At 57.0% G+C, this 16,716-nt stretch overlaps 1 protein-coding gene across 1 annotated transcript; it reads right to left on the bottom strand.

Annotated features, from left to right (window-relative positions):
* PHGDH (phosphoglycerate dehydrogenase) lies at positions 1–10,988 on the bottom strand. The gene is made up of 12 exons (XM_050963262.1): positions 10,738–10,988; positions 9,748–9,899; positions 8,388–8,453; positions 7,372–7,426; positions 7,170–7,268; positions 6,145–6,277; positions 5,447–5,595; positions 4,384–4,536; positions 3,875–4,007; positions 1,978–2,102; positions 1,191–1,419; positions 1–340 (listed from the first exon to the last, which is right to left on the bottom strand). Exons 1-12 carry the CDS (start codon positions 10,873–10,875, stop codon positions 186–188), a joined length of 1,587 nt encoding a protein of 528 aa, XP_050819219.1. The 5' UTR covers positions 10,876–10,988; the 3' UTR covers positions 1–185.
* Between the last annotated feature and the right edge of the window lie 5,728 nt (positions 10,989–16,716).

Below are 16,716 nucleotides of genomic sequence, written 5' to 3' on the forward strand. Positions count from 1 at the left end.
TCCTCCCAAACGCTGTATTGACTGTGCTTGATTTCCTAACGACAACCAACGGTGTGCCCAGCCCCCGCTGAGCCTGCTGGCTGGCAGTGCTGCCAGGGAAGAGGTTGCATGCTGCTCTTGAACCTGGCCTGGCTTTGCTGAGAGAACACTCCCCTGGGAAGCAGCTGCGAGCTCGCTGTAAAGGACTAGAGCATGAGCTGGAAGACCTCTGTCACATGCTGTTTCAGGTCACCGAGGGTCCCGACCGCCGAAGAGATTCCCAAGATGCTCCACTGTTCTCCTGCCACAGCACAGGAGCTGTGGTAGGACTGGAGCTGTACCTGAGCCTTCCCCAGCAGCCCTGCAGATGGGAACAGCACAGAGCACTCATGCTGTGCGCCTGCTGGGGCGAGGGTACCCAGCTGCAACACAGCCCTTGGCTCTGCCCTGCCGCGACTTAGCACCCCACTGAACATCCCTGTGGGGACAGGACGAGGCTGAGAGCCGCAGTCCCTTGTGGCTCTGAGGCTGACAACCCTTGGGCCTTCCCTCACAATCAATGGAAAACTCAGCCCGCCCTGTAGCCAGCATGGCCAAGCAGCCCAGGCTGGTGCAGACAGGCCCATCGTCTGTCAAACCCGTTTCAGGGGCAGGTGATATTTAATGGCAAAGCAACACGCAGCTTCTGCCTTTGCCATCGCTCCCCCACCCCTTGCTGCAACTATTGCCTGCCAGAGGCACGTGGCCTCGTTACATCCATAGGCAGTCTTCTCACAACCCCTGACCCTCCCCCTGCCATTCCCAAACAACTGCCAGGAACTCCCCTGCAATCCCCCCACTGCACCCTCTCCTCTGTATCTTGCCAACCGAGTGCCCTGGATGAGGAGGGCACCGTGGGGTCCAAGAGACTGGGAACCCATCACTGGTGCAGGCAGATCATGGACCTGCAGCCCCTACCTTCCTGCTTCTCAGGACTGAGGCTTTGTCTGAGCCAGGACTCCCTACTAGGGCATCTTGCTCCCCCCGGTAACTCCGACTGCTGCCTGGAGCCCTGCAGCCTCTTAACTCAGCCTGCACAATGCTGGCCCCAGAGAAGCAGCAGCAGCCAGGGTGGGACCTCAGCCCTCCCCTTGGTGAGGTGGGACATTCAGGGCCTAGCTGTAACTCATGGACTGGGGTGGCATGGGCAGGCTGGGGGACTCTTTCCTCACCAATCACTTTGGGCAGGGTGCTGGCGTTGGCAGCTTTGGCTCTGTAGAGCAGCAGATGGCCGGTGAGAGGAACTGGTTGCTTGAAGTTGGCTCCGTTGAGCTCCTGCAGGATGGGGGTGCTGCCTTGGACCGAGCCCACTAGCCTGGAGGGGGTCCCCTGCAAGGTGACCTGCAGGAGGCTGTCACTGCTGTACAGCTCGGGCACCACGTTGCTATGAGTGGCCGTGACCTGAAGGGGAGAGAGGAGATGACAGCTCAGCAGCCCCATGCCATAGCAATGGTACTTCTACCCCCTTGGGAGGTACAACTATCCCCAGGGTACAGCTGGGAATCAACACAAAGGGAGGCAATGTGACTTGCCCATGGTCTCCCAGGGAGTCTGTGGCAGTGCAGGGAATTGAACCTGGGTCTCTGGAGCCCTAACTACTGGGCCATCCTTCCCCTCTCACCTTCTGTGGGGGCTGCAGGCCAGAGAACACCCAGCTGGTGCTAGCCATGGGCTGGGGCTTGTCAGGGCCCCCTCTAGGGGTCCTACAGGAGGAGACCATCCAGCAGATGCCAGGTGTCCCTGCCTACGTGTAAGGGGTAGGGGGGGTGCCCTGCTAGTGCAGGGACAGGGAGTGTCTGCTAGGGGATGTGATGAAACAGAACTGGGCTCTGGTGCTGGCAGACAGGCCAGTGGAGAGTTTGCCTCATGCCAGGTGGGCCCAGTGAAATGACCCAGGGAGGGGACTCCATGTGCACTGACTCCTGGGTGTGTAACTGGGGTCCCAAGCGAGCCACGTACCTTCAGCCCAGCCTCCTGGGCCAGCAGCAGCCCGTTCACCAGGTTCACATCCTTCTGTGCTGCTCCTAGCAGGCCAGTAGCCACGGCAGGGCTCAGGTAACTCCCGGCCTTCTCCAAAGGTGCTCCTGGGGGCGCAGGGAGCCACGAGGGTTACACAGAGACACGCTAGCAGAGCCCTGGCCGCTGTAGGTCCCCACCCTGTGTCAGTCTCCTCCCACTGCTTCCTGCCAAAGGCCAGTTCCCCTCCCACTCACATAGCCCAACCCTGCCCGTCACCATCACCTTACATTATAGGCGCCGACTCTGTGGGTGCTCTGGGGCTGGAGCACCCATGGGGAAAAACTGGTGGGTGCAGTAGCTCCCTGCTCAGCTCACCTCTGCCTCCTCCCCTGAGCGTGCTGCGTGCTCGCTTTTCTCCCTAGCTCCCAGGGCTTGCACCACGGAACAGCTGTTTTGTGCAGCTGGGAGGGAGGGGGGGAATGAAGGGGGACGCAGTGCACTCAGGGAAGGCAGAGCCTGGATGGGGATTTGGGGAAGGGGTCCAATGGGGCAGGGAGGGGGTAGAGTTGGGGCAGGGACTTTGGGGAAGGGGTTGGAATGGGGGCAGGGCAGGGCGGGGGGCGGCACGAGCACCCACCAGCGCTGGGGAAAGTTGGTGCCTATGCCTCCCATCCCATCAGCTCCAGCAGCTGCTCCCCTGGAGAAGTGACAGGAGCAGAGTAACGAATGTAAATGAGCAGCCAGCACCCTGGGTCCACCTGCTCCACTGCCTCCCAGCTTGGGAGCCTCTGTTGCAGAGCTTCGGCTAACCTGGTTTTATAACCCCAGAGCAAGTGGGTGTCTGCCATTTCTCCTGGAGACTATTCCCCAACCTGGTTCCCCCTTTCTTGCTGCAGTTCCCTCACCACACTGTGTGAAGCCAGGGCAGATCCAGCCGCCCCCCACCAAGCCCCACTCTGCTCCTCCCTAGAGCTGGTGGACACTCGCAATTTCCATTTTGCGGGAAGATCTGACATTTCTAAATTTATTTTTGTTCCAAATCTGACAGAAAACAAACAAATGTTTTGAACATTTCCCTTGAAATGTGAATTTCCAACAGGTTTGGGAAGAGTGTTTGGGGAATGTGAAGTGTTTTGTTTGTGCATTGGTTCACAACATGACTTCCAAACCTCTTCCAGTTTTACTGGATGGGGTTTTTGATTGGTACATTTGTACATCATTTCACAATAGGGCCATAGCAGCAGTGCATGAGATCAAACCCCCCCCTCCAATAACATTCAAAGGTTTGAAGTTAGCAAACAAAACTTGGAAATGTTACAAAACAAAAAATTTTCCCCGTATGAGATCTTCTTGAAAGTGATTTTTTTAGTGTTTAATTTAGACAAAAATGGCATTTTCCCCATCAAAATGAGCTGATGAAAGTTTCCAGCCAGCTCTCTTCTTCCCCCTCAAAGGGGGGACGGGGGTGAGCAGCCAGAATATTGCTGGTTTGTCCCTGGCCTGGGCCCTTAGGGGATGTACACACTGCATTGTAAAACCAACATTTTGCAGTGCGGACGCAGGTCAAGCCAAGAGGTCTGTGTAGTGCAGTATGGCCAGGTGAGACCTGGCTCCAGCAAGTGTTAATGCAGGTTTACTGTGCAGGATGGACTTGGAAACGCCAAGCCCGGGACCACAATGTAGTGTAGACGTACCTTCAATTACCACATGCCTTGTCCTGCCTCCCCCAGGGCAGCCCTGGCACTGCACAGCACCCCCACTCTGCAGCACTGCTGTGTCAGCACAGGGGCAGAGACACAGGGCCAGCATTCTGCCTGCCCAGCTACTGGAGTGCACCAGCTGAGCCCCACCCTGTGCGAGGAGCTGGGTTCTCAGCCACCCAGCCTTGCGAGCTCACCCAGTGTGGAGACCTGCACGCTTCCCTTCACTGGGCTGGCCAATGTCTGCAGTAGCACACCCAGGGCTTTAGCCAGGGCGATCCAGGGCTTGGTCTGAGGTTCCAAGGCGCTGCTGAGAGCCTGGCCGTTTACCTGGGGGCAGAGGGAGGAAGAGGAAAAGGGGCTGAATACACAGTCGGCTGATGGGAGGGGAGAACACCACTCGCTAGCTCCCGTAAAGTGCTTTTTATCCAGAGATCTGCCAGCACTTTACAGAGGATGGCAATAGCATTACCCTTATTGTACAGATGGGGAAAGTGAGGCACACAGCAGGGCTGTGACTTGCCCAAGGTCAGCCAGCTGGCAGAGCCAGAAATTGAACCAAGGTCTCCTGAGTCCCAGTCCAGTGCTCTACCAACTAGGCAGAACCTGAGGTAGCATGAGATGTTTAGTTGGCTGGGCTGTCTGCTCGCTGGCAGCGCCCATCCTCACCCACAGCCTGCATCCCTCCCCATGCCCCCTCACTCACCACGCCAGCCAGCGCCTTCCCCTGGGCCAGGTCCACAAACTGAAGGGCGATTTCTTTGCCACAGCGACTCTGTGCTTCCCGGGTGCTGGCGCCCAGGTGGGGGCAGCTGATCACATTGGGATGGTTCACCAGGGTTCGGTCCCGGGGTGGCTCCTGCAGACACAGCCTGTCCCATTAGCCCAAGCTGCCCTCCGGGTGAGTGGCCCTGCCCAAAGGGGCATTGCAGCCAAGTATGGTGGAGATGTGGGCACAGCTCCTGGCCTGTGGGCTGGCTGAGCAGCTGGGATGGTGTTTCAGTCCCAACAGCTGATGCAGGTGGGGATGGTGCAGCTGGTGCACAGCAGGGACATAGCGCCTGGCACTAGGGGCGGTGTCCCGTGCCTATGGCCTGCACGGGGTGGGGGAGTCTTCACTCCCATGCAGAGGGCAGAATTAAGGCTGGTTTGGGAATGTTACAGAGGTTCCGATGGGTCATTTCTGAGGGCCTGGCAAGGCTGGGTCCCAGCTCCTCCCCAGAGCTGAGTGCAGATGAGCGCGGGAGCTGACTCTGCATGGTGGGGGAGACTGCCAGGGGGCAGGGAAGTGAGCATCACAGCTGGGTAGGGGGAAGCAGAGTCAGACCAGGCCGACAGGCCTCGGGCTCAGGGTGACAGCGAGGGTGGCTGCTCACTCTGGGCTGGGATGTAATGTTCTCCAAGCAGCTAAACCCTGATATCAAACCCAGCAGCTGGCCCAGGGGCCCAAGCCCTGGTGGAGTGGAGCCCACGGCCAGTGAACGAACCAGGGCCCTGCACCCGCTACCCCCAAGGAACTACAAGAGCATTACATGGACCAGGAGTGACCCACCCTGGGCAGCAACGTGGTGAAAACAAGGAGCAGGCTCCTCTGCGCCTCCCAGGCAAGGCCCGAGGTCCTGCTGCTGGGATGGGCCCTCTGTTTCTGTGCCCACCCCCGTCCCAGGGCAGCAGGCCTTGGCTTGGGGCCAGGGCCCCCATCTGCTGTGGCAGTTCCATGGGGGAACATGCTCTGGGTCCCGCCTTCGCCCAGGGCCCCATTTACCTACCTCAGTGAAGACGTCAAGGCCGGCCCCCCCACACTGGCCAGACTGCAGTGCCCGGAGCAGCGCCCCCTCATCCACAATGCCCCCCCGGGCACAGTTCACCACCTGCACACCCTGCCGGCACTTGGCAAAGGTGCTGTCATTCAGTAACCCTGGGGAGAGATAGTGGGGGGATGAAGGGGGAGTAGAGCCTGCCAACGAGCTAGCCAGCCTGGCTCTCCTCCCAACAATTTGCGATCCCATCCCCCTGCCTGTCTCCCCTCACTGCTGGGGCGTTCTCTTTGGAGGGCCTAGCTGCAAGCCCGCAGTCAGCATGACAGGACCTCCCTTCACCCTGGCTGGGCTCTGCTATTGGCAGGAGAAGGATGGGAGCTTGTGCACTAGGCTGGCATGGCTCTGTCAACATGCCACCCTCCTGACTGCTGCCCCTGCCGTTCTAGCCCTGCCTCCCCAGCAAGGCTCTGCCAATGCACCATCCCCCTGACTGCTGCCCCCCCGGCACAGCTCTGCCGGCATGCCAGCCCCTGACCACAGTTATCTAGATCTCCTGCTATGGGCCCCCCAGCTTGTCCTGCATGGGGCTGTATCTGACTCTCCCCCTAGGCCTCTTTTCACCTCCGGCCCCCGCACCTGTTAATCCCACGGCCTCCAGAGAGGAGAGGCAGGGGCTGGTGTGGCTGCTCTGGGCCCCGCTCCCCTACCTGTGGTGGAGGGCAGGAGCGGCGTGTGCACCGTGATGAAGTCACACAGGGGCCAGATCTGCTCCAAGGGCAGCTGCTGCACACCGAAGGCAGCCGAGTCCTCAGGTGTGATGATAGGATCGTACCCTATGGTCTAAGCACAGCCATAGTCACTCACACAGCCCGAGCTAGCCTCCTCAGCTTTGGGTGACAGGCCCCCCAAGCCCTGAGAGAGGGGACCTTGGGCAGTAGGGCAGCCGTCATAATGGGCCCCCTTGTCCTTCCCAAGGTGCAGCAGGGAGGCCCCTCTGGGGGCGGAAGGGGGAAGAGCTACCGATGCACAGGGGGCAAGGGGCAGCCACGACTCGGCACTCCTCACTAAGCAGATCCAGAGCCCTGTCCCGGCTGGCTGGGCTCTAGTCCTGCTTGAGCCATGGCTGCATACTTGCTGGAGGCTGCCTTTGCTGCCCAAAGCGGCGCCCTCTCCGCGCAGTAAAGAACGCCCCTTCGCTCTCGCCAGGGAATCCACATGGCACCCAGGCACAGGGATTCCCCCGCAGTCTCAGCACTGTGCTCCTGGCCTTCCCATCGTACACTGCTGGCTAACAGGGTAAGTCTCTATCTTCCCAGCTGCCCATGCCTCCCTGGCTGTGCTGTGGCGTAGGAGTGCGAGGGGCAGAGTTAAGGGGAGCTTCCCCCATTGCCTTTCCTGGCTGGGCACAGTTCCGTAGTCACACCAGTCTGAGGCACAAGAGACGCCCATGTCCCCAGAGAGGCTCCGGGTAGGTACAGACAGGGCAGGCCCCTCCTTAGCACCCACAAGGGCTGCAGCTGCAGGTAGAAGCAGATTAACCCTTTCTCCTCCTTTTCCCTGGCTGGAGGGAGAATTAATCCCCTCCTCCCCACTCCCTGTGTGTACTGGAGGAGCAGCATGGGGCACATTAACCCTTGCTCGCCCCCTCCGGGCATGACCTGCCCTGCACCTCACCAACCCAACCAAGCCCCTGGGCAGTTTAACGCTTTCCCTTTCCTGCTCCCTCCCTTACCTTCATCCCGAAGGCCTGCATCCTGAGGGCCACTTCTCTCCCGATGCGGCCCAGGCCCAGGATGCCCAGGGTTTTCCCGTGAAGCTCCATTCCCATGAACTAGAGCAGAATGTAGACAGGGCTGTGACCATTGGCTCCAGGGCAGCCCATCACTCCCTCCCTCCCACCCAGCACTGCCACGGTGATGGCACCGGACTCTTACCTTCTTGCGGTCCCACTTCCCCTCCTTCATCGAGGCAGCTGCTTGGGGGATTTGCCTGAAACACCAACAGCCTAGCGGTCAGCAGAGCCTGCAGCCCTTGGCTGAACCACCCAGGACCATCCCCAACCCACGTGGGCTTCCAGCACCCTAGGGTGCTGCGGGGCCTGGTAGGGGGGCTCCTTGTGTCAGTGCCCCCGGCACGGGGCATGCCCACGGCGGGGTCAGTGCTCTGCAAAGCGTATGAGCCCCGGGGGCGGGCAGCGGGGCAGGAGTGCTTTGTGGGCATCGACATGGCCCAGTGTCCATGCTCCGCAGGGTTACAGGGCTGTGGCTTTGTTCCTTCTCATCCAGCCCCAGCTGGTGTGTGGAAGTCGCGGGCCATGGAAGGAACTGGGCACATGGCTAGGCAGCTTGGAGTCGGGGGCCAGTGGCAGTGATGGTGAGCAGGGGACAGCCAGGAGCCAGGGCTCTAGGTAGGGGCTGGATCAATGGCAGAGTCTCGTGGCTCTTTGCTGGGTGAGGAGCTCAGAGCCACATGGCTGGGGATGGGGAGCCAGTGGCTGCTGGATGTTTGGTGCTCTGTGCAGGGTGATTGGCAGTGCTAGGGAGTGGGTGGGAGTTGGGTACCCGAGGCCCTGTGCTGGGGGCAGTGGGTTCGGAAGCTCTGTGCTGACAGGGGTGATGGGGAGACAGGGTTTATGTATCAGTGGAGGAGATGGAGAGCCGGTGCCCTGGGCTTTGTGCCTAGAGCAGGTCAGAGCTGGACGTCCAAGGCTCTGGGGCAGTGGTGGGGTGCAACCTGGATGCTGAGGGCAGGGGGGATGGGGCCATTGGGAGGAGGCACATGCTGGCTAGGTGGGGCAGAGTGTAGATGAGCCGAAGCAGCATGTGGCAGAGCACAGTGCACTGTGTGGAGCACTTGGGCTGTGGGCAATTCCTGAGATTCCCAAGCAGTGACAGGGGCTTGGGTGTACCAGCTGCCCAAACGCCCTCCCCGGGGGGTCAGATGTGCTCACCTGGCCAGGCTCAGGATCATCCCACAGGTGAGCTCCGCTGCGCTCAGGCTGTTCCCAGTGGGCGTGCTGAGGGCAGAGCAGAGCACACTGGTGTTAGCACAGACACTGGGGACAGGGAAGCCCTGGTGGCCCCATGGGGCAGGCCTGGGAGTACTTCTTGCAGTCACTTCCCCAGGGCTTGGGAAAGCCGGGCTCCCCTCCCCATAAGAGCATGGCCTCTGGCCACCAGTGCTGCTTGTGGACACTCAGCCTGCATGCAACTTGCTAACATTCCTAGCCATGATGGTTCTGAACTGGCTGCACTGACTATACTGTCACTCCATGGCAGGGGCCTCCGGGCACAGAACTCAACGCTTCGCTGGCTCTGTCTGCTGCTGTCACATCAGCCTGCAACATGTAGCTGCTGCACCAGTCTCTTCCACCCGTGCGGCCCCCCACATTCTCCCTCCTGATGAACAGCTGGGTTGGGTTGATTCTAACCCCCGCCATCCCCATGGTAGCTGTGTTTCCCCAACAGCATCTCATTCTGTTCCCGTGTCCCATTGCACATGTTCTGCAGCTGGGATCGGTTCTTGGGGGCCTGCACAATCTCTTCACTGCCCGCACCTCCAAGTGGCCCATCAGAGCAGGGGGGTGGGGCTGGAGCATGAGCTGAGTGAATAACCAATCTGTCAGTTTGGTGGCCAACATGAAAAACCCAGAACAAAACATTTTGTTTGACTCAAAAATGAATTCGTCATTTAATTTTCAAGGGTTTTTTAACTTTTGCTTTTCAACCAAGTTCAGCTGGATTTCAGAAGTTGTTTCAAAACAGAAAGTCAAAAGGCTTCACTGCAAAAGTCAAAGCAAAACGTTTTCAAAGTTTCACTCAATTTCTGCCTGAATTGATTTGCTGAATTTGACCCCAAAACTGCATTTTTCAGCAGAAAACTAAGAACAAAAAAATGTTATGCGGCTCTAGGAGGAACATCCAGGAGCGCCATCAGCTCCAGATGCGCTGCTAAACCTCTGGGACCCAACCCAGAGCCCTGTGCCCCCCACGAGCCCCACTACTGTAAGAATCCCGCAAGACTAGCTCAGAGAGAATGGGAACGGAACCATTTCAACTCCTGTCTATTCCCTGGAGCCTTTTCTGAGTAATGGAGTGGCAGGAGGGGTACCACATGCCCACACATCTGCCCACACATCATGGCCACAACCCTGGATCTGCTCAGATGCTCCCCCTGCCCCGATGCATACAAGTGCTGACCTCAGACACGCATGTGCCCTGACCCTGCAGAAACTGGACACATGCTGACAGGGCCAGAACAGCCATTGTGTGGGAAGAGGCAGCTCTGTCCTGGAGTCAGACTGCTCTTACTTCATAACCAGGATGCCCTTTCTTGTAGCTGCCTCCACGTCCACATTGTCGACGCCGGTGCCCGCCCGCCCGATCACCTGCAGCTTCTTGGCAGCCTGGATGACATCTGCGGTCACTTTGGTCGCTGAGCGGACGATGAGCCCATCACAGTCCTGAAAGGGTGAGTGCCGGAGTGGATGGGATGAGGAGGCCAGAGCCCTTCCCCAGCTTCCATAAACCACTGCTCCCCCCGCCCTCTGCTGTGGGTCTTAAGGCCAGAAGGGCCCCTACCCAGTCTGACCCCAGTATAGCTGGTGTGGGAGCCACCCCAGGTGTTCCAGCCCAGAACTGGGGGTTCAGACAGAGATGCCCCAAGCCAGGTGCAAAGTGACAGAGAATCTACTCTGTCCCTGGGTGAGGTTTCAGCAATGGCTCCAGTCTGACTCTTGACTCCCTCACCCCAGGAGTTTGCTGCCCCAGAGGCACAGACCCACTTGTCCCATCAGTGGGGAGCCTTGGCTGTCCTGACTGTAGGAGCCCCTGTTCCTCCTGCCCCTGGTCACACCAAAGCCTCTGCTCTGCCCCAAGCTGGGGCCCTGCCTCTCTCCTGGAGCCCCTCTCCCCACCCCTGCCAGCTGAGCATGCCTAGCCCCAATCCTGGGCACGGGACCTGAGGGGCCCACTGGCTCCGGGGGACTCTGGCTGGGGCGGTGCGGGGGGGGGGAGGGCAGAGCTTCTCAGCAGAGGCTGGACCCGACCCCGTCCCTGCAGCCCTTGGCAGGACGATCGCCCCAGCTCCTGCCCGTGGCACTCCCGGCCCAGCCCTCGAGTCCCCGCGCAAACACACGCGACTGTTGCATCAGGCGCGGGGCGGGGAGCGCTGCACGGAGCCCAAGCCAGCCAGGACTGGGGGGGGCCTGTGCTGGGCACGGGCTGGCTGGCACCCGGGAGCAGCCCGCACCCCACCGAGCAAGGCAGCTCCCCGGCAGCCCCTATCCCTGCTCCCCGCACCTGGATCTCCGCCAGCAGCTGCTCCTGGCTCAGGTTGGGCTTGTCCAGCACCTGGATGCCGCCGGCCTGCAGCAGCTGCTTGCAGCAGGGGTCCAGGTTGTCGCTGAGCAGCACCTTGCTCAGTGTGGCGAAGGCCATGGCGAGCGCAGCGGCTGCGGAGAGCTGCGGCCAGCCAGACACTGGCGGCTGCACGTTTAGCAATTCGGGGGCTGCGTGTTCAGCTCAGCAGATCTCCCTAATCCCGCCTAGCCCCGCCCCGGGCTGTCACTCTCCCCGCCCCGCAGTACCCCCTCCCCTGCCTCCCCCAGCTCAGCAGGCGGGGCTGCGCTGCCCTGCAAGCAGCGGTCACATCGGCCGAGAGCGGGCGGTAGGGGACCTGTAAGAGCGCTCAAGAGCCTGCCCTGCACCTGGGCTGGGGCTTCCCTGCACAGCAGGACCCACACGCTGTCTCCTTAAATGGGGAAGGGCATGGCGCAGGAGGGGCCCTTCCCCTGGAGATGGGCTGCCCTCTGGGGACAGTCTGCCTCTGCAGGTTAAGGGAGGAAGGGGGACCTAGCCAGCAGCTCAGCTCCTCCAGGCCTCAGTTGGTCTGTCTGCAAATTGGGTTTAATAAGGTCTCCCTCCCAGGCAGGGGCCTACACATCCTGTGTCTGTAGAGAGAGCCTCCTGTGGAAGGGCTGTGAGACTAGCACTATGCTAGGAGTGTTATTACTCTCAGTCTCACTGAAGGCTTCTGGGACTTGATTCCTCTGGCTGAAAACCAGCCCCTGGAGGCTGCTGGGATTCAGGTCCTGGCAGGATTTGGGCTTATGCAAAGCTCATTGGGGTGGGTGTGTAGCTTCACACTAGCCAACTCCTACCGCTTCCAAGTGCCATACACCCATTGCTTGCCCGTTCTTGCAAAGTGAGTTAGAAAACTGCTCAAGAGATGGGAAAGCATCTGACAGTTGGCAACCAGGGCCAGATTCTGTCCTCGGTGACTCGGGGGTAAATCTGGAGTCACTCTACTGAGGTCACCAGTGTCCCTCCAGCAGTACATGGGTGTAGCTGAGATCAGGGTCCCTCTGGATTAGGAACCAGTGTTCCTCCCAGTCAGTTTTGCCGTGATATGAGGCAAAGCACGCTGTTAAGAATTTCTGTTTTGTGGCTAGACATCCTTCTCTGCCTCTTGCCTTAAAAATGGAAGGGCCAGCGCTCCAGGGCCAGGTTGGGGCCAGATTGTCCAAAGCTCCATTTTCTCCTCCATGCCATGGAAGAGTCATCGTCCTTGGCTCCTGGTGCTTGTGACAAGGTCAAATGCTGTGAGCAGTAGGAATGGCAAGAAGGAATCCCCAGTAAAGGCGATTTGCCCATCTCTGCCATTGCAAAGGAAACTCTTGTCCGAGATGGGTGAGTTGCACACAAAAAAACACTCTGCCTTCCAGATAAGAATCCACATGATTTGTCCCTAGGGTGACCAGACAGCAAATGTGAAAAATCGGGATGGGGGTGGGGGGTAATAGGAGCCTATATAAGAAAAAGACCCAAAAATCGGGACTGTCCCTATATAATCAGGACATCTGGTCGCTCTATTTGTCCCTCCCACCATTGACCACCACTGACCCATTTGTAAAATCAAGGCCAGTTCTGATATCTCCCATCATGAGCTTCCAATGGAGCAGGGCATGCTTGGTCCAGCTTCCCCAGTTAGAAGTCGACGTGACCTTCCAGTAACACCCAGCAACCCCTCTGGAACAAACAAAGTCCCCTTTGATATCTACTGGCTGTAAGCTTCCCTATGGCCCATGCAGGGCTGGCCAGGAGGAAAGAGGGTTTTCAACAGGCTGGTACACAGGAGCTCAGATTAGCTGATCACAATGGTTCCTTCTGGCCTTGGAATCTATGAACAGACATACAAAAACATAATTCATTAGGATTTACATTTCTGTTTCTTTAACTGGACTGCAGCTAGTTACATGTTATATTTACATGTTGGGTCCAGTTCTACTCCAGTGGAAACCAGTGGTCAAACACCCAGGCTCAGATCCTCAAAAGCATTGAAGTGTGTAATTCCCAGGAGGGTCTGGGCCCCACTGACCTCAGTGGGAGCAGATCTGGATTCCCCAGGCCCTGATCCTGCAAGCAGTGAGTGGGTCCCATTTGAAGCCGGTGGGCCCAGTCCTGTTCCAGTGGGATTCCTTATGTCAAAGTTAGAATAAGGACTCACAATTTGTCAGACCACTCTGTTTTATTAGCGCAGCGCTCCGCCAATAACACCCAGATAATGTGAGTGGCCATGCAAGACCCAAACAGTTTTATTTATCCAGATAAAAGAGTGGAAATTAGACAAAGGAACAAAGAAAGCAAAACAGTAAAATTCACCAGGGGCATAGCATGCATATCCTATTTCCTTATTAACTCTTATTGATCTAAGGCTAATACTTCACCAATTGCCCTTAAATGGTTCCTCTGGCTGAATTGTTCTATGTGATTGTCTGTATTCCTCACACCTGGATTGCAGCATTCCAACAGTTTTGCTTAAAGGTACAGATAGCATTTATTTAATCCTTTCTATTTTCACAATATAATTCATTCTACTTTCACTCTTACATGTGTAAAGTTACTCACATGCATAAGGCATTTGCAGGATCAGAGCCTGTGGCTTTGTTCACTGGGAAATGACACTTTGGGAGTGGGGCCGGGGGAGCATCTGTAGGTTATTGATGGCTTTTAAAATGAGCTCAAATCTGTCCACTGAATGGCTGCAATGTGTCTTTTTTACCCCATACAACTTCTAACAATCAGATCTGGACCCAACTTGTAAAACCCTCACTGTGTGTCTTTTTTTTAATGTATATTAATTGAAACATATTTAGATGGGATGCTCTGTGTTACCGACTTGTGAATCTGACTGCAAGTTTCACACAATAATTGGTGTTTGTCTTAAAGCTCACAGCCACGCGAGTGAATCTTGGCTTTTGTGTTTCAAAAAAGTTGCTGGCCCTGCTGGTTGCAGAGAGAAGCTTGAAAATTTGATGCCAGAGGCTCAAACATCAGAGGGCCAATATAGAAAGAACTCTAAATAGCTTTACTTTCAAATCTCATGATTTTCTAAGCCAATCTCATGATTCTTTTGAGCCTGGCTCACGATTTATTGACTGTTTGGGGTTGGCAACTCTGCTGCCTCATTTCCTTGTCGTAGGGTGAAGGGGGATGAGGGGTTCCTATACTGCTGTTGTCACCATTTGTTTAGAGCAAACTGTGGCCCAGCTACAACCCCGTTCCCATCCTCTGTTTTCTTGCCATCAGCAGCTTGTGCATCTGTGCAAAGAATTTGCAATCTAACTTTTCATGCGGCTGCCAGGTACACAGGGGTAACCCCTTGCCTCCAGTGGGGGTGTAGCTGTGTAACTGGGGGCAGGATTTGACGACAATGGGGTCACGTAAGTGGCCTGAGTTAACAATTCTGTTGCTGATACAGGCCCTGTGAGGGGTCCTGTTTGCTCTCCCCGAGCTGTATAGGGCTGCAGGGCTGACAGGAGTGCAAAACAAAGCCAGCATTGCCAGATGCAGGCGCCTAAAGCTCAGCTCATGGGTATTTGGGCACGTGGATGGGATTCCAGAAATGCTGAGTGCTGCACTTTCTGCTTCCGTCACTGGCAGCCCCATGGAAGTTAGGCCACTAAGCCAGGTGTCTGCACATGGACTGATGAGCTGGACTTTGGATCATTGAGTTTGGAAATGCTGGCCTGTCTCGGACACTGGTGTAACAGCGCTGCCCTGGAATGCTGCGAGGAGCAGAGCTGCCAAGCAAAGGGCAGAGTAGAATGGGCCAGCCACCCTCCACTGATCCCCGGGAACTAACCTGCCCACTGAGCAGGGGTGCTGCGCACTGGAGGAGATGGCTTCCCAGGGCAAGCCCAGTAAATGTCTTGCTACCCTTTCAGCTCCACCTTCCCTCCCAGAAAATGTGTCTTTACAACTACAATTGCAGAATCGGCCTGGTCCATGTGTTGCTGACCAAAGACTCCGTGGGATCCTACTGCTGTACTTGCCCTGCGCCCCCCTCCCTTCCCATGCTGTGTAACTACCTGCAAGCCTGGTGTGAGCTAGCCTTTAGTGCCTGCTAGAAAGTATGTAAAGGCAGGACCATGGCAGGGCTAGTCCTAAAGGGGTAATCCCTGGGTGCAGACTGACCTGCTTCTGCAGTGGGGGGTAATTGCTGAGTCTCCGCGGCTGTTAGGTCAGCTTTGGATAAAGACTCTTGCAGTGGCATTCTTCACCCAGCTATGGAGTGGGGCTGGTGAGCTACATGTGTTGTTGAGCAATGCCTGGTAGTTTATACACTTGGGCCATTATGGCAGAGGCCAAACAGGTCCCCCTGTCAGATTGTCAGTGTATCAGCCACTCCCAGTGACTAAATACATGAGGCCTGCCCGTGCTGCCTGAGAACTCACTGCAGGTTTCTCTTGTGACACCAACAGAAGCAGGACTGGACCTGGGATTATCTGGCTGTATCTTAGAATCATAGAAATGTTGGGCTGGAAGGGACCTCGAGAGATCATCAAGTCCAGCCCTCTGCGCTGAGGCAGGGCTGAGTAAACCTAGTCGTAGACCATCTCTGGCATCTGTTTGTTCTTAACTCCTCCCCATGATGGGGATTCCACAATCTCCTTTGGGAGCCTAGTCCAGAGTTTAACCATCCTGTGATGGGGTGAGATCCCCACACTGGCCCTCCAGGAATGGAATTGGGCAAGATGGGCCCAGCAGCTAATTAGGCTGTAAACAGGGGAGCTTTTGGCTGGAGGCAGCTACTTAGAGAACAGGCTCAGGTGTGCAGGGACAGGCAGGGTGTATAAAGCCAGGTAGTGGGCTGCAGAGAAAGGGCAGTCACTCCCTGGGAGGAGGGTTCTTGGAGCTGGTACACCCAGAGAGAAGGAGAACCAGTGTGGTAGGAAGCAGTCCAGGGGAGGAGCAGAGAGGGCAGAGCCCAGAACTGCTGAGCTGAGGTCCCAGGGCCAGAACCTGAAAGGGGCAGGACAGCCATGGAGGGAGTGGCACTGGGGCAGTGAATGGGCTGACTGCCTAGGACTGCTGATGGACTGAAACCTGGAAGGGGGAACCCTGACTGACCTAGCGAGAGGGCTAAATCACAAAGAGGATGCTGAGGGTTCTAAAGTGAGAGGAGCAACAGACCCAAGTCGGAGTGACAAAGTGCAAACCACAGACAGGGGCGTCTGCCTCGAGAGCTAATCCCCAGAGTAACCAGGAGGAGGCACCAGACCAGCAGTGAGTGGAGCACCCCATGATGCATCCTTTAAGTCAGGAGGTTTTTCCTGATATCTATCCTGAATCTCCCTGGCTGCAGATTAAGCCCATCACTTCTTGTCCTTCCTTCAGTGGGCATGGAGAGCAGCTGATCACTGTCTTTTATAACATGTCTGCAGACTGTTATCAGGTCCCTCCGCAGCCTTCTCTTGGATATGGTGCAGCGGTACAATTTGGGGCTGGACTGTCTCCCAGCTGGGAAGGAGAACAGGCTGAACGCAGAATGAATGGGATGAGGAATAATACTGAGACTAGAACAATGCCATTATATAAATCAATGGGACGTGCTCTCCTGGACACAAGTACAGTACAGTACTCCACTCCTGTTGTCCAAAAGAAGAGAGCAGAAATAGAGGGCTTCATAGGCAACTGGCAAAATGGTCAGAGGCCTGGAATGACTTCCGTGTGGAGAGTCGGAAAAGGCTAGCCCTGTTCATTTCCAGAGGAGATGGATGAGGGGGCCTCTGGAAAGGCTAGCCCTGTGCAGTTTCCAGAGGAGATGGATGAGGGGGCCTCTGGAAAGGCTAGCCCTGTGCATTTCCAGAGGAGATGGATGAGGGGGCCTCTGGAAAGGCTAGCCCTGTGCAGTTTCCAGAGGAGATGGATGAGGGGGCCTCTGGAAAGGCTAGCCCTGTGCAGTTTCCAGAGGAGATGGATGAGGGGGCCATGCTA

Source organism: Gopherus flavomarginatus, chromosome 7, assembly GCF_025201925.1.
Source record: "Gopherus flavomarginatus isolate rGopFla2 chromosome 7, rGopFla2.mat.asm, whole genome shotgun sequence".
NCBI classification, from domain to species: Eukaryota; Metazoa; Chordata; order Testudines; family Testudinidae; genus Gopherus; species Gopherus flavomarginatus.